The 24433-nt window shown below is 47.0% G+C and overlaps 1 protein-coding gene across 5 annotated transcripts in view; it reads right to left on the bottom strand.

Moving 5' to 3' along the window:
- ASIC2 (acid sensing ion channel subunit 2) overlaps positions 1-24433 on the bottom strand; it is a 416878-nt gene that overhangs the window by 127363 nt on the left and 265082 nt on the right. For 2 of the 5 annotated variants that reach the window (XR_009558458.2, XM_060281465.2), the window contains exon 1: positions 22580-23298. The exons of the other annotated variants lie outside the window; for them this stretch is intronic. Coding sequence is in view for 1 of the 2 variants with exons in the window: in XM_060281465.2 (XP_060137448.1) it covers positions 22580-23149 (570 nt within the window). In the remaining variant the exon portion in view is untranslated. Of the gene's footprint in view, positions 1-22579; positions 23299-24433 lie in introns of those variants that run through there. 5 annotated transcript variants of the gene reach the window in all.

Below are 24433 nucleotides of genomic sequence, written 5' to 3'. Positions count from 1 at the left end.
TTTAGGATGGTTTGGAGGTCATCCTATGAGTGTGCACACACTACATTGTCATCAGCATGAATGCAGTATTGTCTAACAGTGTTATGTACAAAATGTGCCCAAGTAACTATCTCAGATAGTAACTATCTCAGGACCCAGGTGGTGCTGTGGGTTAAACCACAGAGTCTAGGGCTTGCTGCTCAGAAGGTCGGCGGTTCAAATCCCTGCAACGGGGTGAGCTCCTGTTGCTCGGTCCCAGCTCCTGCCCACCTAGCAGTTAGAAAGCACATCAAAGTGCAAGTAGATAAATAGGGACTGCTCCGGCGGGAAGGTAAACGACGTTTCTGTGCACTGCTCTGGTTCACCAGAAGCAGCTTTGTCATGCTGGCCACATGACCCAGAAGCTGTCTGCGGACAAACGCCGGCTCCCTCGGCCTATAGAGCAAGATGAGTGACGCAACCGCAGAGTCGGACATGACTGGACCTGATGGTCGGGGCCCCTTTACCTTTACCTAACTATCTCAAATTAAGCTCTGGCTCAAATTAAGAACGGGGGGAGGGGTACAGATTGCCGATGCTGTTGGACTCCAAATTAATAGTTGCCCCGGCTGGCAGGCCAGCAGTCAGGGATGGTGGGAGTTGTAGTCTGGTGGGTCACCATGCTGTCTATCCCTGGCAAAGGTCTACAAAAATGAAAGGTAGCCGGGTCAATCCACTAACTGCTGGAAACCGTCTTCAGCTCAAGGATCAATAGGCATGACACTAAGATATTGCAAATGCAAATCTTGCAAAGAGTTCTAGGTTTGGACTTCAGGCGAGACAGATGTTCCTGCTACTCCAGGACAAATGACTCCAGACTGTGTGCAAAGTTCAAAAGGTGGTACATCCCAGGGCATGATAGGTTGGCCTTTACCCATGGGAGGTTTCTATGGCAGGAGAGTTTCCCGGAGGCGGATGCTGTTAGAAATGGAGTGACAGGCACTCTTGGGAAATGCGGAAAGCTTTCATTTATCACCTTATTTACCAAAGAAAGAAAAAAGGAAGAAGCCCTCTACGTGTCATTCCACGGTAAATAATGCTGAGCTGGATGTTAGTTAGAAAATTTATTCCAGAGAGGCAGAGAGAGACTGTTTCCATAATCTGCTTGTTTTTCTGATTTGTATAAAGTCTGTGTGCAGAAGGAAATATTGGGAGTGGATGAGAAACACGCCCCCTGGGGGATTAACCAATCACTCTGCAAATATAAAGGAGAACATTTGCAGTGGAAGGGGTGAGTGGGAGAGGGAGATTTGAATACAGGCCTTTCCAGCACATCTGTCCATTATGCCCCCAAATCATTTTCTTAATCCTGTAGGGCCAAATGGTGGCTGTTAGGTCATCCTACTGAAGGGATGGGCAACCTGAGGCACTCCAGATACTGCTGGACTACAACTCCCATAATCCCTGACCATTGATCATGCTGGCTGTGGGGAGCGATTAGGGGAGTGAGAGCCCAACAACACCTGCAGTGCTGCATTCATCTTTATTTTTTTGGTGCAACGGGGAACTGGTGCAATTTGCTCTCCAGGAGCTTTTGTTCCCAGCCAAGGGCCTTATGAGCATCTCCAATTAGCACACAGTGACCAGAGTTCAACCTCGGTACAAATGTTCATGTTAAAGGCCAGTGGCAGCGAGGCCTGTAAACCTGGCCGCAGGGCTCCAGGGCAATGCTAAAGAGGCATTTAATTCTGGCTGCGTTGCGCTTGGCACAAGGTCACATCCAGCTCTTGATGAATCAGAGCTGAGACCCAGACTGCTCCCTGCCCCTCGGCAGTTGTCTCTATCGTTCGGTTAATGAAATGGAGCCAACGATGGAGGGGCAAAGCAGCGGTCATCACCTCTGCTTCCAGGTTGCCACACGCTCACACTCTGCCCTGGAGTGTAGATCACAGAAGTTTCTCAGATAGCCTCAAAAAGCCTTCTTTCAATCTTTGGACTTTGATCTGTCTTGGAAGTGTACACGTTTAATAATCTTTTTTAAAAAAAATTCAAAAAGGTTTTGAAAATGGCAGGGGATTGCTGCAGGGAAAGACTATCTTCTGTTCTGAATTACCAAATTCAGAGCTTATTTCAAAAGCACAAAGAAATTGGGTTCCCAGAAAATAAATCCAAATTACAAGAAATTTTGATAGAAAATACGAATAAACCGTTAGCAAAATTATATAAATATCTTTTAGAATGGAAACTTTAGGATGAGGTGGTGAAATCTACTATGATAAAATGGGCTCAGGACATAGGAAGGCCTATATATAGGAATCAGTGGGATAAGTTATGGAGGGAGGGGGTGAGATTCACAGCATGTGCAGGGGTAAAAGAGAATATGTTAAAGCTAGTCTACAGGTGGCACCCGACGGCAGAAAAAATCGCCAAAATATATAAAACCAATGCGAATAAATTCTGGAAATGCCAGGAAAAAAGTGGCAGTTACTATCATTGCTAGTGGCAATGTGCAAAAATTTATGAATTTTGGAATATAGTATATGAAAATTTTTAAAAGATGCTAAAAATAACATTGGAAAAGAAACCAGAATTATTTTTGCTGAGCATAGTGCCGGAGAACATCCCAGAAGATAGAAAAACATACTCTTGTACACCTGTGCAGCAGCTAGGCGTCTAATCGCACAGAATTGAAAGGGAGAAAAAACTCCGACGATCCTTGAATGGCAGGATAAGTTGGTGAATGTTCATGAATCTAGCCAAAATGACTGCAGCAATCAGAAATATTCCTAAACAGAAATGTAAAATTGAATGGAAATATGTTGAGGATTACTTGATTAAAGAAGATATAAATATCAAGTTGGTGATTTGCCTAAATTGAAAGATACGCAGGGAAATATAATCTATGTAAATAATAATTTAGATAAAGCAAGATAAGAGAAAGTTAAACAAAAGGGAAGTGGTGTACAAACAATAGGGAGTCAATTTTTGTTTTTTGTTTTTTCTGTTGTTTCTTTAACTTCTGTTTTTACTTTTTTTTCTTTGTTAATATTATTTGTTTATGTCGATTGTTATCTGCCTGAGGTATGATGTTCATTTTATATGTTTTGTTATTGTCTCATATGGTTTGTTATTTTCTTATTTTCCGTTTTTTTCGTTCTTTCCAACATTTTAAAGAATTTAAATAACGTTTTTTTAAATATTAAAAAAGGCTATGCTTCTGTTGTTTTCTTACTCTTTCCCTTAAAAAATGAAAACAGCTACATACATGCTTACATGGAAGAGTAAGGAAGTCTCCAACTTCTATTTTTTGATTTGATTTAATATCTGTGTGCTGCACCTCCAACAAACAAGCTGAACTCAAAGCAGCTCACAACAATAACACATAAGTATATGAGAAGGGCCCTGCTGGATGAGGCCAGCAGCCCATCTAGTCCAGCATCCTGTTCACATGGTGATTTACCAGATGTCCATGGGATGCTCACAAGCAGAACCTGAGTGGAACAACAATTACTGCAATTCCCATCAACTGGCACTCAGAGGCAAAATGCCTCTGAACCATAAAGGTAGAACATAGTCGCCGTGGCTAGTGGCCATTGATAGCCTTCCATGTCTGAGTCTAATCCTCTTTTAAAGCCATCCAAGTTGCTGGCCATCAGCACCTCCTGTGGGAGCAAGTTCCATAGTGTAACAACGCACAGTGTATAAAGAAGTACTATCTTCTGTCTGTCCCCAATCTTCCAGCATCCAACCTCATTGAATGCCCACAAGTTCCAGTGCTATGAGGGAGAACAACTCTTCTCTATCCACTTTCTCCATGCCACGCACAATTTTATAACGCTTCTATCATGTTGCCTCTTACTCAACTTTTCCCTAAACTAAAGGTAAAGGTAAAGGGGCCCCTGACCATCAGGTCCAGTCGTGACCGACTGGGGTTTGCGGCGCTCATCTTGCTCTATAGGCCGAGGGAGCCGGCGTTTGTCTGCAGACAGCTTCCGGGTCATGTGGCCAGCATGACAAAGCTGCTTCTGGTGAACCAGAGCAGCGCACGGAAACGTCGTTTACCTTCCCGCCGGAGCGGTCCCTATTTATCTACTTGCACTTTGATGTGCTTTCGAACTGCTAGGTGGGCAAGAGCTGGGACCGAGCAACAGGAGCTCACCCTGTTGCAGGGATTCGAACCGCCGACCTTCTGATCAGCAAGCCCTAGACTCTGTGGTTTAACCCACAGCGCCACCTGGGTCCCAAACAAAAAAGCCCCAAATACTGCAACCTTTCTTAGGGGAATTTATTCATCCCCTTCATCATGTTGGTTGCCATTTTCTGAACCTTTACCCAGATCTACAATATCCTTTTTGAGGTGAGCAACCAGGGCTAGATCTTTATTAGGCACCCTCAAACTGCGGCCCTCCAGATGTTTTGGCCTACAACTCCCATGATCCCTAGCTAACAGGGAAGATGGGAATTGTAGTCCAAAACATCTGGAGGGCCGAAGTTTGGGGGTGCCTGATCTAGACATATCAAAGAAGTGTTTCGGTTAAAAGCCTTGAGAACTTTGTATGGGGGATCAGGTTAGCAAAAACGGAACTCCACGGCACCATCTGGTGTCACAGTGTTAGAGTGCATAAACAACGCATCTAAAGTGTTTTTTCCTTGCCAATGTCCCAGAACTGTACAGAGGATTCCAAATGTGTTGCTCCATAGATCCGCCTACACCCGATTTGACTATGAAAGAGTTAAGAACTCACTTTGCTACCATTAAGGCCTCTTAGGCTATCACAGCTGGATATGTCACAACCGCCCTGTTACTCTGATGATGAGTGCAGCTCAGGAAATCTGCCGATTTGCAAAATCTGAAAGGCGGGGAGGAGAGAGAAATTATCAGCTCCACCAAAGACTAATGTAACTGCAGGGCACAGTTATTTACTCATGCCCAATGGCATATGTAGGTGCATCTGAAGATTTGCAGGCTGCAATATGGAGATTTTGAATCGTTACATTAATTTATTACAAAGCAGCTAATGAATTCCCTATTGCTTTCCTACTCCAGCTGCTGAAGCAAAGTTGGGGGGAGGGGAAGACGATTTAAAAAGAGAGAGAGAAAAGTGAAGCAAAATTGTGTTTCCCGGTTTCCCCCCTCCTTCCCAAGCTGTAAATCCTGTTTGAGATTTGCAGCTCATTGTATCATAATATGCAGCTCTTCCTAATTGAATAGTGTATGAAAATCGGTGCGCCTGAGAAAGTGTTTGTGAGAGTGTGTTTTCAGGAGATTAGCAACTGCTTTAATTTTTAATTTGTACCTTCTTTCTATTATTATTTGAAAACTCCAAGAATCAAGGGCACTAAATAGGATTTTTGGAGGTTGAATTTCTATTATTCGAAAAGTAAATTATTAAGAGGTTGGGGGGACGGGGGACGACCCACCAAACCAGATTTGGGAGCAGAGGGGTGAGGGAAGAGAGACAGATTGCGAATTTCCAAAAACCAAAGCATGAAATTGTATTCTCTGGAGTGGATGATTAAAACAATGTTTTCTCCCCCCTGAACTGTGACAGATAAATAAATGACTAGACCATGTTATTGCTGAATTTTCACACAGAAAATGGGTTCTTACCATCTTCAAAAAACAAAGGTGGAAATGGGGAGCCATAAGCAATGATGCTTCAAGAGCCTACATTCAGTCTTGTTGCAAAGTTGCTACTTTAAAGCCCAAGCTTCAGGAATCCAGCCCATTTTATTAGTTTAAGTTTCTAGCCCTCTTTGATAATGCGAAAAGCAGCAGGGACTGCTTTCAAGTGCCTCCCCCCAAACATGCTTTTTCAGCAATGCCTTTCAGATGCAACCCTGGCCTCTCCTTCCCTAATGCTTTATTGCAGGGATAGTCAACATGGTGCCCTCCAAACTCCCACCAGCCCCAACCTGCGCGGCCAATGGGTGTTGGGACTTGCAGTCCAACATCTGAAGAGGGCCCAATTCTGGCCACCCCTGCCTGCTCTACTTCCATCTTGACTCTCCTTATCTGACCTTTGTGTCTCATTTGTGGACCACCCCAGACTGAACTTCCTGCAGGCAGCACCCACATGGCTTCTTTATCAGCACAAAGCCTTTCTCACACATGCTCATTCCTTGTCAATTCTTGAAATCCAGAGCCAGTACAAAGAGCTCAAAAGCTGGCAATGTGTCAGGGGTTTTGGAGGCTCGAACCAGCAACCTCAGAGACTGGGGCCTGGCCTTGTGAGTTATATGGGGCTTTGTGGACTAAGAAATCAGAGCCTTTTTCAGGTACAGAATGGAAATGAGGTACACAAAATTGGTCCCTCTGAGATGAGCACCGCAACCCCAGAGTCGGTCGCGACTGGACCTAATGATCAGGGGTCCCTTTACCTTTACCTTAGGGAGCTTCTGAGCTGGTCAGGCCTATCATAAATACTAGAAGAGCATCTCCTCTGGTCAGCAGCCTGCTGCATCTCAATTGCCTACACCCAGGTGCAGTTCCTAGGGCACAGCCATAGCTCCACAGTAAGGTGCATGATTTGCATCCAAAAGGCCCCAGGTTCAATCCCTGGCATCTCTAGGTAGGGCTGCGAAAGCTCCCTGCCTGAAGCCCTGGAGAGCCATTTCTGGTTGGTCGGTGGACTGTACAGGTATACAATTCTGAGTTTCAGTGACCAACTGACTGGGAATTCTCCAACCTTATGCCCCCCCCCCAATATATAGAATTATAGAACTGGAAGGGACCGCGAGGCTCATCTAGTCCAACCCTTGCAATGCAGGAATCTTTTTGCCCAACATGGGGCCCCAAACACACACATATTTTTTTTGTTCTATTGGATTTTAAACTGCTTTTACCTGCCCTAATATCATTCAAGTTGAAGGGTGGGATAGAAATTTTATAAAATGAATAAAAACTATCTGGAGGGCACCAGATTGGGGAAGGCTGCCCTGAACAATAGCAGCCTATTTCATTGTGCCTTTATAAGAATGAGGAAGAATGGGTGGGGAAGGCCTGCTCACAGGAAACAAAAGAAAAACACTAGCAAAGCCTCACAAGAAATCACAAATCAATTGGATTTGATGGGGAAATACAACTTATTAATATGCAGTGGGGAAGTCATAAATCCTTTCCTTCGGTGGCTCTGGAGCCTTCATGTGTGTTCACATACACAGGAGGAGTTTGCATTGACTTACAAATATTAATTAAGACTCACTACATCCCTGAGCGGATGCAAGTGGTATTATACACCCCTAATCACACCCATTATGCTCCAGGGCTGTAAATCATTATTTGCAATCTATTCTGGGACCAAAACAAACCTACATAAATTGCACATTCGAAAAACAATGATGAACTCTTCAGTAGTTCTGTTTTTCCACACTTCTTCCTGACAAGCATGAGAAAATTAGGAAGGAGATCTTCTTTCTTGTGTCATAAAAAAGCATGCAATTCTATCTTTAGAAACTCCAGGACAGCACATAACCACTCAGGGCCATTTAGTGAACGCACAGTAAGCCCCCCCCCCCAATCCTAGCAGTGGGAGGTAAAGTCCATAATTTGCTAGCCAGGAAATCAATAGACCAGATATCAGCTCAGTCACGGAACTCACAGGTGGCTTTAACAAAGACATTACTGTCTCAGCCTTAACTTTTCATTAGAAATGGGGGGGGGGCATTATATTGGTCTACCTTCTAAGATTGTTGCACTGACACAAACTTGTCCTTAGTATTTACTATTCATTTAGTGCCTTTTCAGAGTATTGCCTGTCCTGTACCACATATCCAGAGGCGGAGCAAGCAGGGGGTCGGGGGCGGTCCGCCCCGGTACCGCCCTGGAGGGGGTGTCACTTGGGGCCCCGCCCCTCGCCTCTGCATGGCAGCCTCGGGGGGGGGGAGCTGCAGGCGCGCCGGCCAAGCGATTGGGCGCCGCGCGGGTGCCTGCTGGAGGGATGGTGGCACTCGAGGCCACGGCCCTGCCCCGCAATCTGTGCCTGAGCCTGGGTGCTCTGTTTAGGCTCCATTTAGAAGTTGTGGGGGGCGCAATCCCCCTCTACGTAGCCCGCATGTGTAGCAGGATGCTGCACATGCATACAATGTAGAAGGGATCGCACACACACCCGCGACTTCAAAACAGAGCCTAAACGGAGCGCCCAGGCTCCAGGCAGATAGCCCACTGGTGCAGCAGGCGCGCTGTGCCAGTGGACTATCTGCCTGGAGCCTGGACGCTCCTTTCAGACTCCGTTTTGAATTCGCAGGGGGTTTGCGATCCCCCTCTACATAGAGACGCATGCGTCGTTACGTAGCAACGCAGCGCCCCTCCCCCCGGGGGGGCATGGCAATTTGCCGCCCCAGGTGTCGCGGCACCTCGCTACGCCCCTGCACATATCTAAAGCAACAGTGGGCAGATCATATTCTCCTGGTGCACCATGGGTCAATTCCTGGTGGCCTGCCTCTTAGTGGCTGGGATTCTTGCAAAATAATAATGATAATAATGCTGTGCTGAGTATGCTTTGATCTGATCCAGCAAAGGACTTTGGAAGTCCTTACTCTTGAGTGCATGCTCCTGGTCATGTAACACAGATTAGTTACGCCTTCTTTGTTAAAGAGATCCTATAGGCATTCTTTATCTACACTTGCACAAGCTGGTGGATCATTTCTAGTGCTGAGTAGCAGAGGAGAGGAGAGAAAGGGAACTGGCTAATCCAGAGACTTTGTATTATCTACCAATCCTAAGAATGGATCTTGCCCATCCCTACTTGCTCCTGGGTCTGAAGAAAGTTCCGAGGCCACAGAGCACGCTCCTGTATGTGTATAAGTTAGTTTTGCTTCCTAGGCCATGAGGCTCCTGGGTCAAGGCCATCTCCCACCCCCCACCAGCCAGGCCAAAAGTGGGGCATTCTCCCATTTTGAGCTGAAGCTGCCTGAGTTTGCAGCAGTGTGTCTGACCCCTGCAGGGTCAAAGAAATCCCCCTCCCAGCACTGAGGCACAGTCCCAAGAAGAGACTCAGAGTGAAAATATCACCCCCTCCTTTGCTATTACCTTCAAGGAGGGAGGAAGAACACCGCCACCTGCAATACTTCACCCTGCAGCAAATTAACACAGAAGGTTTCCATCCGATTATTGTTGAACGATCTCCTTACTTGGGAAGTGGATGAAGATGGCATAAAAACAAAAAACCACTTTAGTAGTTATTGACTCTGGAGTCTCAGAAGCTGCCCCATTAATCACGTCTTTTCGCCATGCTTTGCTTCACAAACGGGTAATAAGAAAACAGCGCGACGCCTCCCCAGCCCCCCAATGCAATTTGCGCCTCTTTTCTTGTGCCGCACCAAGTTCATTTGTGGTTGTAATTTTCCCAGCCCTGGGTTGTCACCGGCTCACTTTCCTCGCGCAGGTCCCTTTAATCGGGGCAACAGAATGGGGGCTTCCAAGAATGCTGCACAAGTTGAAACAGAATAAAGTGTTTTGTTTTGTTTTGAGCAACAGCTCACAAACAAAAAAAAATCAATGAATCCAGGAAAAGGACAGACACACCAAAAATATTATCAGAGAGAAGAAGAGCCAAAAGTTACATGAAAGAATTCAGAACTTAACCCTAGTGGCAGCACAGTATACGCGAGAACTTTCAGAACTTGGTGTTAAAAATAAAATAAACTTCTGCAACAAGGCCTGAAAAGTTGAATTCTGCAAGCTGAATATAAGTTAAGCAAAAGTGCACATTCTCTCTCTGGCTTGCATGTTTTGTTTTGCTTCTACTAATCATGGGCAGAAGCAAAACGCAGTAATATGAAACACCAAAGCCCTATTCTCTATCACTTAAAGCATTAGTCAGCAAGCGCTACACACATCCAAGCAGATCTTTACGATTTTAAGGACTAGAAACTTGCTTTAAAAATATATATATGTGTGTGTGTATAATGCCAGTCTTTATTATGGGCAAAAGACTGCATCACAGGGGGTGGGTGGGGGGGTGGGAATCACCTTGGGACAGAAGAGGAGGCTTACATTATTAGATATAGTTTGGTGTTTGTGATACAACACCGTAAGCAGTCTAGAGAATCTTTTACAGAAAAGAAGGACAGAGAGGTGGAAAGGAAGGTTATGTCTTTATCCTGGCTCCTGGTCTGATTAAAGTACTCAGACTTGGATTATGGTTTCCGCCAGAAACTTTAATGATCAGAGCAGTACAGTACGTAGGCAGAGCAGAGATCAAAGACATAACAGGTGGAAGGCACGGCTGGACCAGCTAAGAAATTGATGAATTGTGAAGCAATGTGATGAGCTTGCATGTAGCATCTCTGGAGTTGGGAAGCAAATGGAAACTCCTTCTGGTGTACTGACTAGGAGACGACAAAAAGTGATCAGGGAGGAGACAACAGGAAGGAGAGGGGAGGGGTAACTCATGCAGTGGCAGCGCTGAGGCTGTAGGCTGGAGCAACTGGGTGACAACCCAAGAGATCCCTACCTGGGACCAGGCTCTTCATCATCATCCACATCCCTTCCAGGATTCTTGGGCATCCCAAGGGGATCTGACAGGACCACCCCAGGCCATTGGGTCCCTCCCCAAGGTGGTCAACCTCCATCCCACATTCTGATCCAACCCGTCCTCCAAGTCGTCTCCTCAGGGCTCATAACTGCCTTCACAAAATAATAATAAAAATTTTAAAAATCATATCCTTTGAAGATACTTCTGAAGGATTATCTGAAGTTGTGTTCTGAAAGGTTACTATCACATTTCAATCTCTCGCTCCCTCTCTCACATACAATGTCAATTCTTTGCTGAAAACACAGGTGGTTTTTTTTATTTTAATAACTTCTGGAACTTTCACATCTCAGCACGATTGAGGCAAAAACTCATCCTCAACCTCCAAGGCAACCCTAAAAGGTTATTGAAAAGCAAGAGCTACTGAGCTGGAAAGAAGTCGCTGATGGAATTCTTCCGGGATCATTCTTAGGAGACTTTGCCTCTCCTGCTGTCATTATAGTCTTTGGCTTTTTTAAAAAAGAAAAATTGAAGCAGGCAACGCTAATGCAATTTTGCTGATGACAGGGCTGGGAAACATTGTCAATAAAAGTGGAGGACTGGATTTTTTTTAAAAAAAAAGAAAACACACACACAGGAAGAACCAAACGACCTTGTGGATGAGGCTAGAAGCAAAGGGATGAAAATCAATAGTATGAGGTTTAAGGTTCTGCACTCTGAGGCTAATAAAAGCAATAACAACTAAGATGATGAAGGGGTCGGAATGTAAGTCATCAGGAGAAGAGCCTAAAAGTAACAAGCATGCTTTATTCAAGAGGCCACCGCAAGCAGCACCGAATCCCCATCTTTCCATCTCTCTTCCCTATTGAACGGGCAGAATCGGCTAATGCACCATTAATGCAAAGCTGGAGCGGTATGCTGGGCAGAGAGCGCAGTCCTTATAAATTACAGTGGTACCGCTACTTACGAATTTAATGCGTTCCAAACGCACATTTGTAAGTAGGGAAAAAATGTAAGTCGAATCCCATAGGAATGCATTGGGAGAAAAAATTCGCAAGTCGAAGCAACCCTATCTAAAAATTCGTAAGTAGAAAAAATCCTATCTAAACCGCATCCAAGATGGCGGACGGAGCTCTGTTCGTAAGTAGAAACATTCGTAAGTAGAGTTATTTGTAAGTAGAGGTACCACTGTATAATCTATATTGTGATGAACTAAATGATTTTGTGGTGGTTGACAGTGAAGTATTTGCCAGCGATTGCTTATTTATTTATTTGCTGCTAGCCTGCATATCCTATATTTTTCTCCATGGAGCTCAAGGTGGCTTACCTGGTTCTCTCCCTGCTCATTTATTTAATTCCCACAACCACCCTGTGAGATAGGTTAGGTGAAGAGGCAGTGACTGGCCCAAGGTCACCTAGTGGGCTTCATGGCTGAGTCTGGTTTTGAACCCTGATCTCCCAGGTCCTAGTCTGACACTCTAAACACAACACCACAGGCAGGCAGAAGAGGCTGTACCCAAATAGTCAGAAGCAGTGGAGGCCCCACCCACCTCACTCCACCCTCAGCCAATCCCCACACTAGTCTTATCTTCTTCTTTACATCCAGTCTGGGTGGAGTGGCCCTGCCTGTCCAAATGTTGCCAGTCTGATCCAAACGATGCTGGTGCGATGAGCAGATGTTTCTATTTTTGGTATATATTTTAATTCTAAACTCTGGCCTGCTTTCTTTGTAATTCCCCCTTGTATAAGGAGGTTTCCAAATGGAATTTTATTGTGGGATTGGTGCTTCTCATGCACATAAGGGTTTGGGGTTTTTGTTTTTTCAGTGTCCATAGATCATCATCATCCAAACGACAACAAAAAATGCCAACCTGGTAAGAGCTGTTGAGCAGTGGAACAAACTACATCAGAAGCTGGTGGATTCTCCTTTTTGAACAGAGGTTGAATGGCCATCTGTCAGGCATTCTTTAGCTGTGATTCCTGGATTGCAAGGGGTTGGACTAGAAGACCACTGGGGCCCCTTCCAACTCTACAATTCATCATGTTTTTAAAAATATACATTTAATCTAGATTTCCTTTTACTGTGGAAAAGCTAATAAATAAAAATAACCCATTGTGCATCTGCAGTCACACTCTGCTGGAGTGGAAGCTCGTGTTTTTAGTATTCTGTTGGGAGCTGCCCAGAGCAGCTGGGGAAATAATAATAATAAATTAGTATTGTTATTGTTATCATCATTGTCAGGGGACTCCCTACAGAGAGCCTCCCTCTGTCATCCTGGCCAGCACTTCTCCCAGCAAAAGTGGTAGCAGCGGGTCAGGTGGGGGGAATGAGGAGGAGAGTGGAATGAAGGGAGGGCTCAATGAGGCATCAGAGCCCTTGCACTGTCCAAGCCAACTAGTGGAGGAAGGAAGGCTCAGCGATGTATCAGAGCCTTTGCACTGCCCTAGCCAACAGGTTGAAGAGGGAGCGCAGCTGCTTCCGGCGCCCGAATTAATGTGCACACACAAACGCAGGTTTAGGGGGCGGCGTTTCGGGGTCCCCAAGTTATTATGCTGCCCCAAAGCAGAAGGGCGCCATTGCCAGATTCTGCGAGTGACTAGGAGGTCATGTTTTCTGCTATCTCTGCACTGTAAATAGTATGCACAATAAAACCTTAAAAGACAGATCAGACTGGAGCGTCTTTACTCAAGAGTAGCCGCAACAATCCCCTGACAATCATCATCATCACCATCATCATCATATGCACTTTCCTTCTCTCCTTTTAGTTGGTGGTTTTTCATGCCTCCAACCCCCACCTTGGCTTCCATTGGCTCCCCACCCAAGTAAAACCTAGCTATTTGGTTTCTCCAGGTGTGCAGACATTACACCATGGTTCTTCTGCAATATGCATTCTGCCTCTCTCCTATTTCATAGGTTCTTTGAATGAATTTCTACCAGCGCTGAAAGCAGGAGCAAGGCCTAGGGCTGGAAACCCTGGTGCAAAGCGGGCGATACATTCATTGGAGGCCAGACTGATGCCTCTATTCTGCCGCCTGAGGCAGTCATCTCACCTTGCCTCATGGGTGTGCCAGCCCTGGAGGGAACAATCCAATGGCCACAAGTTATTACAGACGTCCATCTCAAAAGAACATCCCTGCTGGATCAGGCCAAAGGTCCATCTACTCCAGGCATCCCCAAACATTGGCCCTCCAGATGTTTTGGACTACAATTCCCATCTTCCCCGACCACTGGTCCTGTTAGCTAGGGATCATAGGAGTTGTAGGCCAAAACATCTGGAGGGCCGCAGTTTGGGGATGCCTGATCTACTCCAACATCCTCTTTTCACAATGGCCAACCAGATGCCTGTGAGAAGTTCACGAGCAGGACCAGAGTGCAAAGCACCCTGTCCACTGGCCCACTTCTGATTCCCAGTAACTGGTATTCAGAGGCATAGTGCCTCTGAAAGCAGAGGTAGAACATAGCTATACTGTGACTAGTAGCCATTGATAGTCTGTGCTCTCCAGGAATTTATCTCATCCTATTTTGAAGCTATCCAAGCTGGTGGTGAAGCCTTGGAGTTGACGGCCTTCTCCACAGGCAGAGGAGGCGTGTCTCTCTCTCTCTTTTCTTGTGATACACCAAAAGATGATAGCAACTGAAAATATATTGATGAGTGATTATGCATTCTATGTTTTTGTGTTGGAAGATGCTTTGTGAGGCCCTGGCCTTAAAATAGCATAAAAATCCTTAAATAAATGCATATGTTTAAGAAATCTGTCTTTAAGTGGAAGGTAAATGTTGGAGGGCGGAGAGGAAGAAATTGCTTCAGAATGCTTATTTCTTTTTTAAAAGAGGCACATGTATGCTAAAGCGCATCTATATTAATTCTTCAGTTTTCAATTAAAAAAAACCAAACCCACAACTTTTTCAAACCCAGCCACAGGAATGCATGGGGTATTCCTGCACCATGGAGATGATATGGGTGCTAGCCAAGCCATACACAACTTGTTGACTCAGCCTTTGCTCTCACTTTTTAGGAGGAAGAAATGGCATTCTTCCAGTTCATCTTGGAAGACTCTGCCAAATATCTACAGAACCTGTTTGATTAAAGCCTGCAGGAGGGGGAGGGGAGGAAAGGAGGGGAGGAAAGGAGGGAAAATTCATGCATACTGCAGGCAGTGATGGGGTTATCAAATCACTCCTAACATGTTGCATCTCTTTGCTACTGTACTGTGGTGACCCCATCACAGCCGAATCTCTCTCCTCGAGGTAGGGGGCAGAGGGAAATGTCTCTTTCTTCTCTAGCTGGGGTAGGGGTGGGGAAGATCTGCTGCAATCATCTCAAAGGAAAGATCGTCTCCCCCCCCCCCCCGCCCCAACTACAATTCTGGAATCCCTTTTTATTTGAGGGCTTCCTGCTCCAGATTTCTCAGGACTTCAATCTGCAACAGCAGCTTTCCCCTGCTCTCCAGCACTTCAATAAGGCCTCCTTTGAAGGCAACAACCAGGTATGACGGCAGGAGTTAATTTCAAAGCAACCCAGCTAAATTGGAGCCCCAATCAAATGAAATTTCCACAAAGAGAAATGCAAAACTATTACACGCCGAGTGGAATCCAAATGCATAAATGCAAGATAAGGGAGAAAACTGGCTAGGCTCCAATGCCACACCGGTTAGGGCTGTTGATGTCATAGGGATTCAGAGGAAAACCACCACGAGAAACAAGGAACCCCACAAGGTTTCAGCAAGACAGAAGCCTGGCAGCTGGCCTGGAACATTCCCTGGTTGTTGGAGAGACAGGTGTGTTTTCCTCTCCCCACTTGTAAGTGAATGCCCAAATTAGAACACTCGAGGCTTGGAGCCAAGTCTCGCTTTGACCTTTTAAACTCAGGTACAAAAAGATATCACGGGAGACAGCAGTAGGCGCATCAGGAGAGCTCCTGGGTCCACCCATGTCCATCCTGCAATAGCATGCCACTCAGAATAAGCCTGGAAGCTGATCATCTTCAGGGACAGAGGGCTAATAAGACCACACGCACTTCCTGAAGCACTGCAGTCCCCCACCAGGTAGAAATGGAGCAGAAATTCAATTCGGTTTGCATTTAAAGACATATTTGAACAAACTGAAGCACATCTCTCAAAAGAGAGGGAGGGAAGGAGGGAGGAAACCCACACTTCTCCAAATTTTGTAATGCGGTTCTCCCCACCCCAGCCAAGTATAAGAGTACTATCATCAAGTGTGCATAAAATGGCATATGCTGGTAGAATAACCTACAGCAATGCATTTTAACAGGGATCATTACTTTGCAAAAATGTATACTAAGGAAAACAGCACACAAACATGTGTCTATTAGGAAAAATTTTGCACTAAAATGCTGGTGAATTTTCACAAGGACTTTAAAAAAAAAACACCAAATTGATTTGTTTTGAAAAAATGAGAAACTTAGAAAACCTAAATTGACATTCACACAGGACATGAGATTGGCCCAGGAGCAGCACCCAAGGGTCAAATCGGCCATGACAAGAGTTCTGTTCCCTATTTCCCTGAGTTGCTGTTTTTTCAATAAAAGGGTGCCACGAGAAGCAAAAGACCAGGAAGGAGGTTGTCAAACTCTTTCCACTCCTGCAGTTTGCCTGCTGGGGGCAAAAATCGCATTGAAACTGCGTTTCTCCTTAAAGGGAAATATATATTATTTGCCCCCACAAGTAGGGAGGGCACCTGAGGCTGACTTTTAGCAAAGAAACAGCAGCAGGAAAAAGGGATAAGGAGTTACTTCCTACCATTTCTGATCAAAATGATCACAAACTTCCAAAGGTTGATTCTCATTTTTAAAAAAATATAAAAGAGTTGAGAGATCTGCTTGCAGGTGATTTGCATTTAGTCTTAACACCTCGTCCTCCCTTCCTGATTCTGTATCCTTGGAACATAGGAAGCTGTCCTATTTCAAGTCAGACCATTGATCTGTCTAGTCTCTAGTTCAACAATGTCTTCAATGGCCATCACTGGCTCTCCAGGGCTTGAGACAGGGCAAATTTCTAGCCCTACCTGCAGCTGCCAAATTCTGAGACCTTCTGTACACAAAGCAGGTGCTCTACCACCAAGTTACAGCCCTTTACCTAACATAATCCTTGCTCCCTACCTATGCATAACAGCAATACAACACTTTGCCTCTCCACCGAGTCACAGCTTGGCTTTGACTCAGAAAGGTTGCATAAATGCAAGTATCAGTGTGACCATGGACACAGGCCTTTGAATGCTCAATGTGTTTAACAGCCATTCTACTGCTCTCTCACACAATGGCCGGCTTCATACGTCACACCAAGCCAAATGTGCAGACTCTAAAAGAGATCACAGTGCTTTGCTCCTCACTTTTCATCCCACTGCTCTACTGCACTAATTTGTACCTCGGCTTGGTACTTGGGTAGGGAACCTCTTGCCTGTGGTACAATCAGGACTCCTCAAGGGAGTTCATTTTGGCTCATGAGGCCATTTCCCCCTCACCACACCCACCTGCCAATCAGTTGATGCCACTTTCCCTGGCAAGGATGTTAGATGAGTGGGGTTCATTTCTGCTCTGGCTTCACCCATCAAGGTAACGATGTACACAGCCAAAGCAATAGGACTTGCATGTGCTTGAATCCTGCTCAGACCCCTGCAGACGCCAGGACTAAAGTCTAGACTCATCAGCTTATGAGCTGAAAGTTCAGGCCTGCTTGGGGCTGCTTCCCATGGGGAACACGCTGGGGAAGCAGACCCTTCCTCTCCCTGCAGGCCAACTTGAGCAGGTGAGTGAAATCCCCCATTAGCCACCTGGTGTCATCATGGCATAAGGTGACTGACAGGTACGTGTCCCCCACTCCCCTGCCAAAGTTGGCTCATGGTAGTGAGGGGAGATGAAGATCTGGGCTGCCATGCCAAAAATGTTCCCTACTCCTGGCTTACTGTGCTGTTTGAACCTGTGCTCATGACGTAGATATTTCCTGACTAGCCACAAACTGTAGCCAAAGTTTGCTCTATGGTTTATGGCTCGTGGCCTTTCTGGAAAAGCTAAACTGAGCCAATTCAGATGACACACCAACTAATAGCAACAGAGCAACCAAGGAAAGCCAAAGCCAGGGAAAACCACACATCCCGGCAAAGTCATGGTTTGGTTTAGCATAATGTACACACCAAGTCAATGATTGGTAAGGTACACAACACACACACACTTTTTTTTACAGGCAGGAAGTGTGTCTGGTTCAGTGAGTGAGGCCAGGGCTTAAATAGCGATGTGAAGCCAGGTCATCACTCGCTCTGCTTGTTCCGCCATTGTGGCAGAGCAATGTCTGATACAAGAGCTCCCTCCCATCTTGATCACTGTGTTCCAAGAAAGTTGAAAGCCACCAAGGCTTCAAGGAAGAACAGCAATGGTTAGGGAAATGCGGAGAAAAGCAGATGGAACAAGGCCAGAACACCGCCAGTCACCACTGCCCTCCAACAGATCAGCCCACACAATCCAGGCCTGACCATGCCACCAGCAGACAGCAGGCGGGCTGCAGGAAAAACAGCACCTGCAGAGCAAACAGTGCCAGGTGACTCAAGGAAGCTATCAGTCACAGCTCTTTTTTCATTAAGAGACAAAGCTCTCGGGTTTCCGAAAGGGGAGGAAGAAACACAGCCAAAAACCCAACGCTTATCATTCTCCATCTCTCTCTTCTTTCTGTTCTTTTAATGAACGCTGGAAGACATTTTGCAGGGGAAGCAAAGGAGCTGAGCTCCAGACTTGGAGGCGGCTGAAAAAGTGGAAGCTGAGCATTCCCTCACCCTGGCCTCTCCAGGGTTACTATAACATCATCACAGCCCTGAGGCATAATGGCTACCGCCAAGTTGAGAGTTATGGCTCCCCCTTGAAAGGGAAGAGGGTGGAATTAACAAGCAGGTGCGAAGAAATTGCTTCATTATTCGTTGACCTTGCAAGCCCAGCCTCGCTTGCACCAAATGCTCTCTCCAATAAAACCTGTCGGTATCTAGATTTAGCTACACACAAAGGGGGGGGGAATCACAACCTCACCATGACTGAGAACTGAGGGAAGGTAGCAGGTAGATGTGTGGAATTATCACCAGGAACCAGTTGCTTCAGGGTTTACTTTTGTGCCAGGTTCTGCCCAACCCCAGGCCTTGCTCCTGTTTTCAGCACTGGTAGGAATTCATTCAAAGAACATGTGAAAGAAAATAGGAGAGAGGCAGCCTCTGAGTAAATGCAGAGAGCATATTAAAGAAGAATCATGGCCCAACTCTAGCACACCTGAGAACAGGGAGGAGGGGTCTTCAGCTCAGATGACAGGACTCCCAGGCAGGTACTTCTCATGTTCAAAGCTAAGCAGGCCTCACTTTGGTTCTGCTTTTGCTTCCACTCAGGAGCAGCCACCAAGAATGCCTCTTCATGTATTTACCTGCAGGATTTTTATCCCGCTCTTTTAAAAAAAACAGCAATAAGACAGTTCCTGCCCTCACACTTACAATCTAAAAGGCATAAAGAAAAGGGAGAAAAACAAACAAACTCAGGCACTAATTTTAATAATGGCTGGCTGGAATGGAAAATAGTTCAAGGAGGAGCCAAAACTTGATGGTTCCTCAGAAGATGTGATGGAAAGGCTCTGCTTCCCTTCTCACCTTCTGCTACAACAGCATGATGGAATGGAAGAAGGCATTAACTAACCAGTGGCTGCTCTTAGCAGATGCTTCCACAATCAAAATGGACGCAGTGAAGGAGGTGGACCATGGTGCTTTGAACTTGAAGATATGCTATCAAGCTAATGATGTAGCATTCTGTGTAACTGTAAGGTTGCATACTTTCACTGATAGCGGGTTCTCTCAAAAGGACCATATTTGCCTACTTTCTTTTTCTCAGTCTCTGTCTGGAGCTAAAACAAGCAAGCAACAAACATTCACCAAGCAAAGTCGCCGCCCTTTCAAACAACTGTGGGAGACAGAAAGACAAGGACTTTCAATGGGGCTCACTGCTTGCTACCAGCATGTTTGGAGACAACAGTGGTCTGACCTAGGGCACTGCCTTGAGGCCAGAGCAATAGCTCCCCTTGCCTGGTTGGTGCTCTGGGAACAAAGCCAGTCTGTTTCAGAGCCTCCTTACTCCTCACAATGCTGACCAGAAAGGGCCACACCCCTTCTGGAGAATCTTAAAACTGATCAGCCACAACTACACAAACCACATTTTTTTAGGTGTACATCCAAGATTTTTGAAGCATGCTCTTAAAAATGCAGACATGTGTGAACGCAGCTAACATAATATCCCAGAAAGCAGCAATTGACTACAGTCCCCTGTTGAGCATTTACTGGGTTGGCAAACCCCGATTTTAGGTTACAGAATGTATGAAATGGCTCCCAGGGGCTCCTTTTATTTTCACATTTCTCTGCTTGCATTTTGAAAAGCCTCTTAGCCAAAGCTCTGAGACCCTGACCTCCTCCTAGTCCCTATCACAAAGTCTCATTGTTTTCCTGATCTCACAGGCAGGCCCACTGAACCACTTCCGAAACCTAGCTTATCCCCATGTGTGACCCTCACATAGGATTTTGTGAAGCAACTTCCAAGCTTGGGACTTCAGCTGAGCTTAAACCTGTATTGCATATGAACAAACGTAAAGCACTACTTGGAAAAAGCAAGATATTGCCTCTCTAACAGGAAAGGGGGACCTGCAGCCTTCTAGATGTTGCTAGACTACAACTCCCATCATCCCTGATCATTAGCTATGCTATCTGGGGCTGACGGGAGCTGCAGTCCAATAGCATCTGGAGGGCCACAGGTTCCCTGCCCTAGTCTGTACCATTCACAGTACTGCACTTTGACACACTCTCCAGATTTCATGCCTAAAATAGGATTTTCAGTGATATCCCATGAGAACTCACCAGTTATCCTTGGCTTTCATTTTTATGTAGGGAGATTCAGGTGGAACAGAGTACAGTATGTTAAGAACCCTCTCATCAACAGAAATACTGTGTAGTCCTCCTTTAACGGCTTTTAATCCTGCTTCTACCTCACTGCAATCAGAACAGCAGTTATTATGGAAGAACAGAAATTCCCCAGTCTGTTTATAACCAGCATGCAGAGAGGCTAGTAGTGCAACTAAAGCTGCAGTCCTATAACAAACTGTTACCTGGGAGTAAACGCCTTTGGAAAACAATGGGGCTTAATTCTGAGTAGATATTGCATTGAACTGATTACAGCGGATAAAGAGACAGAGCTGTGAACCAGTTTAAATCTTGTCTCTGTGGTCTTAGGCAAGTCACTTTCTCTAAGCCTCGACTATCCTGCCCCCCCCCCATCCTCCAATGTGGGAATAATAATCCAATGAGGTGGGCAATTAAGGAACACTTAAATAATATGTGTGAAGGTTTTTGATTATGCCTCCATTACTGGACTGCCATTCATAGACACACATGCTAACATCTTCATTGAGTGATGCTAAGGATTTGTCAAGCGACCACCTCTGAACCACCTGCTGCTGTGGGGCATTGCAGCTGGCATTAAGAACACACACATCCTCCACAGTTTGCCTTAAGAAGTACACTTGGTTTACGCAGGAAGGTTTTAAAATGTCAAAGTTAGCAAGCCACTCTAGACAGAGAGAAGCATCCACCGTTGGCAGCGTGCCTGCCAAATAATTTTTGAAATACGACTCTCCAAGCATAAACATATCCCTACGTTCCAGAAAGCACATCATAAAGCATTAAGTGCCCATTGTTGAAAGGTGATCTTACTCCCAAAATACAGTAACTATGTTTCCTTAACTGCTGCAACCACAGCCCAGAAGAGAGCAGACCTATCCAGAGTCACACCTACCGGTAGCACAGCCTCTCTTTCGCAGCTGGTTTCAGGTCTCCCTCTACCCACTTGTTGGGGAAAGCCATTTATTCCAACTGCTCCCCTGTTCTGACTGACAGCAATCCTAACCCCACTGAACTGGGAACAAGTCCCACTGAACTTACTTTTGAGTAGGCAGGGTTACAGCTGCTGTTAGTTTCTTTTCTCCAGGACTGCTCTTTCCCCATTACAAACCTACACAGCCTCTCTATATACAGCCTTGTCTTGCCTTCACACATTTCAAGGAATTGAAAGCCCCTCTAACTTCAGGCACATGTGCACCAAAGGAAATAAAGAAGTGACAGTGAGGATGAGGCTTTCCTCACCCCACCTCCCAAAAAAACTCCCAAAGAACTTAGAAAGGGCCTCTCTCTAACACACATTTGAACAAAAGCTTATTTCACAAGTCACCACCTTTATGCAGACACAGTCAGCACCTGTGAACTCCAGCACTAGGTGAAGGGGTGTAACACACGCACACCTGCAACCTACTTCCAGAAAAGGTCAGAATTAGGGTGCTTTCCCCACCTCCTCCCCATCTAAACAGAACCACCCACCCTTAGTTCATTCCCTTAGGGCTACTGTTTTGTTTTCACACTGGCAGGGCAATTAATTGCCCCTCTAAGAACAAAAATTCATTCAACAGGCATTGTTTTTCATGGTATGAAGTCACAGTGCAGGGAGAAAGCTTCACCAGATAAATATCAGGTGTTGTAAGACAGGGGGACCATGCTAGATAAATAGGACTGGAATCCTCTCATAGTGTCATTGGAAGTGCAGTACATGTGCCATACAGCTGCCTTGCTTCCAACTTTCCCCCTTACTTTTAATAACCACTGTCCATGCAGAAATTCAGCAGGTGCTGCACTGGTGGGAGAAGAGCATGCTTTCACCTGCTGGTTTTCTCCCTCTTTCAGCTGTTGAGGAGGAGAGAAGAGGCAACAATCTTCTTCCCAGTTCCTCCAAGTAGAATGATGAATGCATACTTTCAAGAGTTCCCTGCCTCACAGAAAGAGGTAGGGTTAGGACCCCCCCCCCAAAAAAAAAACCGATTTCCAACTTTATGTGTGGGTCAGTTTCAAACTGCACAATGAAGGCTCTGGACAACTAACAACTGCATGAAACTCAACAGGTGCGGCATCTCCTCATCTCTGGTACAGGAGTCTGGCGCAACACCTGTTGAAATTTTGCCTGCAACGCCGCTTCTAAAGTATTTCCTGGCGGAGAGCCGCACACAAGGGCGGGATGCTTCCACTGCCGCCCCTGCGGAGCCCACCCACGCCGCTGCCCCCCTCCCCCGCTACTCACGGCAGAGAAGTTGTGCGGGCCGCACTGTTCGCCGCGGAACTTGCAGGAGAGCAGCATGTCGTCGAGGCTGTGGCCGAGACGGTCGACGAAGTCCTCGCTGATGCCGCCGAAGTGGCGCGGCGGCAGGAAGAGCCGGAAATCGGCCAGCTTGGCGAACCAACGCAGGCGCTCAGGCTCGGCGCGCAGCAGCTCGGCCAGCAGCGGCCGCGCCGTCCGGTTGGGGAGCAGCAGGCCAAGCCAGTTGCCCGCGTAGTAGAGGTCGCCCTTGGAGAGGCGCGGGAAGCGCAGCGGGTTGTTGTTGCACAACGTGACGGCCGGGAAGGCCAGCTGGCGGCTCCACTGGGTGCGCACCGTCGTGTGCGACGGGAAGGCCAGCCAGTGCAGGAGCCGGTTGGACGACCACGCCAGCAGCAAGCCCAGCGAGGCGCCCACGGCCAGCAGCCACAGCGCCCTCCGAGCCGGCGCTGCCCGACGCCAGCGCACCGCCCGCAGTCCAGGCAGCCGCGGCCGCAGCGGGCGCTGCCTGGGTCGCCCCCTCGAGCCCCGCCGCCGCTGCTGCGCCGCCGCCATGCGCGCTCCCCGCCTCCCGAGCCCTCGCAGGGGGGCCAGCCGCGAAGCAGCAGCAGCGGCAGCATCCAGAGGAGGGGCGGCGGGAGCGCCTGGCCGAAGGGGCGGCCGCTCCACTCACTTCAGACTGGCGCTGGCATCGGGGGAGTCCTTGCGACGGCTCAAGGAAGACCGGCGCTCCGGCGCCTTCTCTCCCACCAGCCTTGCCGAGCCGGGCGTTGCTCCCTAGCGCGGCTCATCTCCGCAGATCCAGGCGAGGAGGAGGAGGAGGAGGAAAACGCGGGCGGTGAGGGGGGGGAGAGAAGAGAGAAAGGAGGCGGCGCTCAGCTCCGCAGCCGCTGCCCTGGCCACCCCTCCAGCGTCCTGCTCCGATCGGCGAGGTGGGGTGGGAGGAGAGAGAGAGAGAGCGAGAAGCAAAAGATGGATCGGCAGAGGAAGCGCTCCGCCGACGGCTGCAGCAGATCCGACACCGTAGTTGGCCTGCAAAGATCAGCCTCCCTCCGAGAGGCGACCGAGGATGCGCTACGGCTCCTCCTTCTGGAAGCGGGGGGAGGGAACGCAGCGGAGGGAGATGCAAGGCGGGGGGGGAGGGAGTCCGCGCGATTAAATCGGCGCAAAGGCGCGATTTTTCGTTGCAACTGCCTTCCGGGTTGCACCCTTGAGGTGAGGCGAGGTGAGCAAGGCAAAACACCAATCCTTTTCGCCTTTAAACTCTGTGGTCCATCTCATCAAAAATCGCACCCACCCCCAGCCTCTGTGGGTGGCAAGGCTGGTTGCGCCTTTCCTAAAAGTTTGGAAAAGGAGTGGGACCCAGGATTCAGGAGGGATAGTCTTGCAATCACAACTCGGGGACCACAGCCATAATCCCAGGTGTGTAACTGCAGGTTCAGGATAAGTCATTCTATGGAACCGTCGTCAAGGAATTTTGCACATGCTCATAGATGCAATTAGTTTGCATGTTTCTGATACCAGAAACGCGTTTGGGATGCGATTCAAATTAAGTAATTCCCTGTGGAGCACAACATAAAAATAATAAAATCCCAGAGACTGAACGTTCTGAATGCATAAAACTCCCTGATGAAGGGCCATCTGTGCCCTAATAAGAGTCTAGTCCTTTGAATATCTCAGACTCTGCCAGTTTCTTGAATATTTGAACACATCTGTCTCTGCACCCCTCCCCTCTGTGGTCTGTTTTTGCATGGTGTTCCTTTTGAGAGTTTGCCTTTTGCCGGACAGGGATTAGATTAAGCCCTGCATTCTGCAAATGCTTAAAAACGCACTCTTGTT

The sequence above is a fragment of the Zootoca vivipara genome, chromosome 12 (genome assembly GCF_965207765.1).
Source record: "Zootoca vivipara chromosome 12, rZooViv2.hap1.1, whole genome shotgun sequence".
Classification (NCBI taxonomy): Eukaryota; Metazoa; Chordata; class Lepidosauria; order Squamata; family Lacertidae; genus Zootoca; species Zootoca vivipara.
The sequence above is the reverse complement of the archived record's forward strand: the minus strand, read 5'-3'. Positions and strand labels throughout refer to the sequence as shown.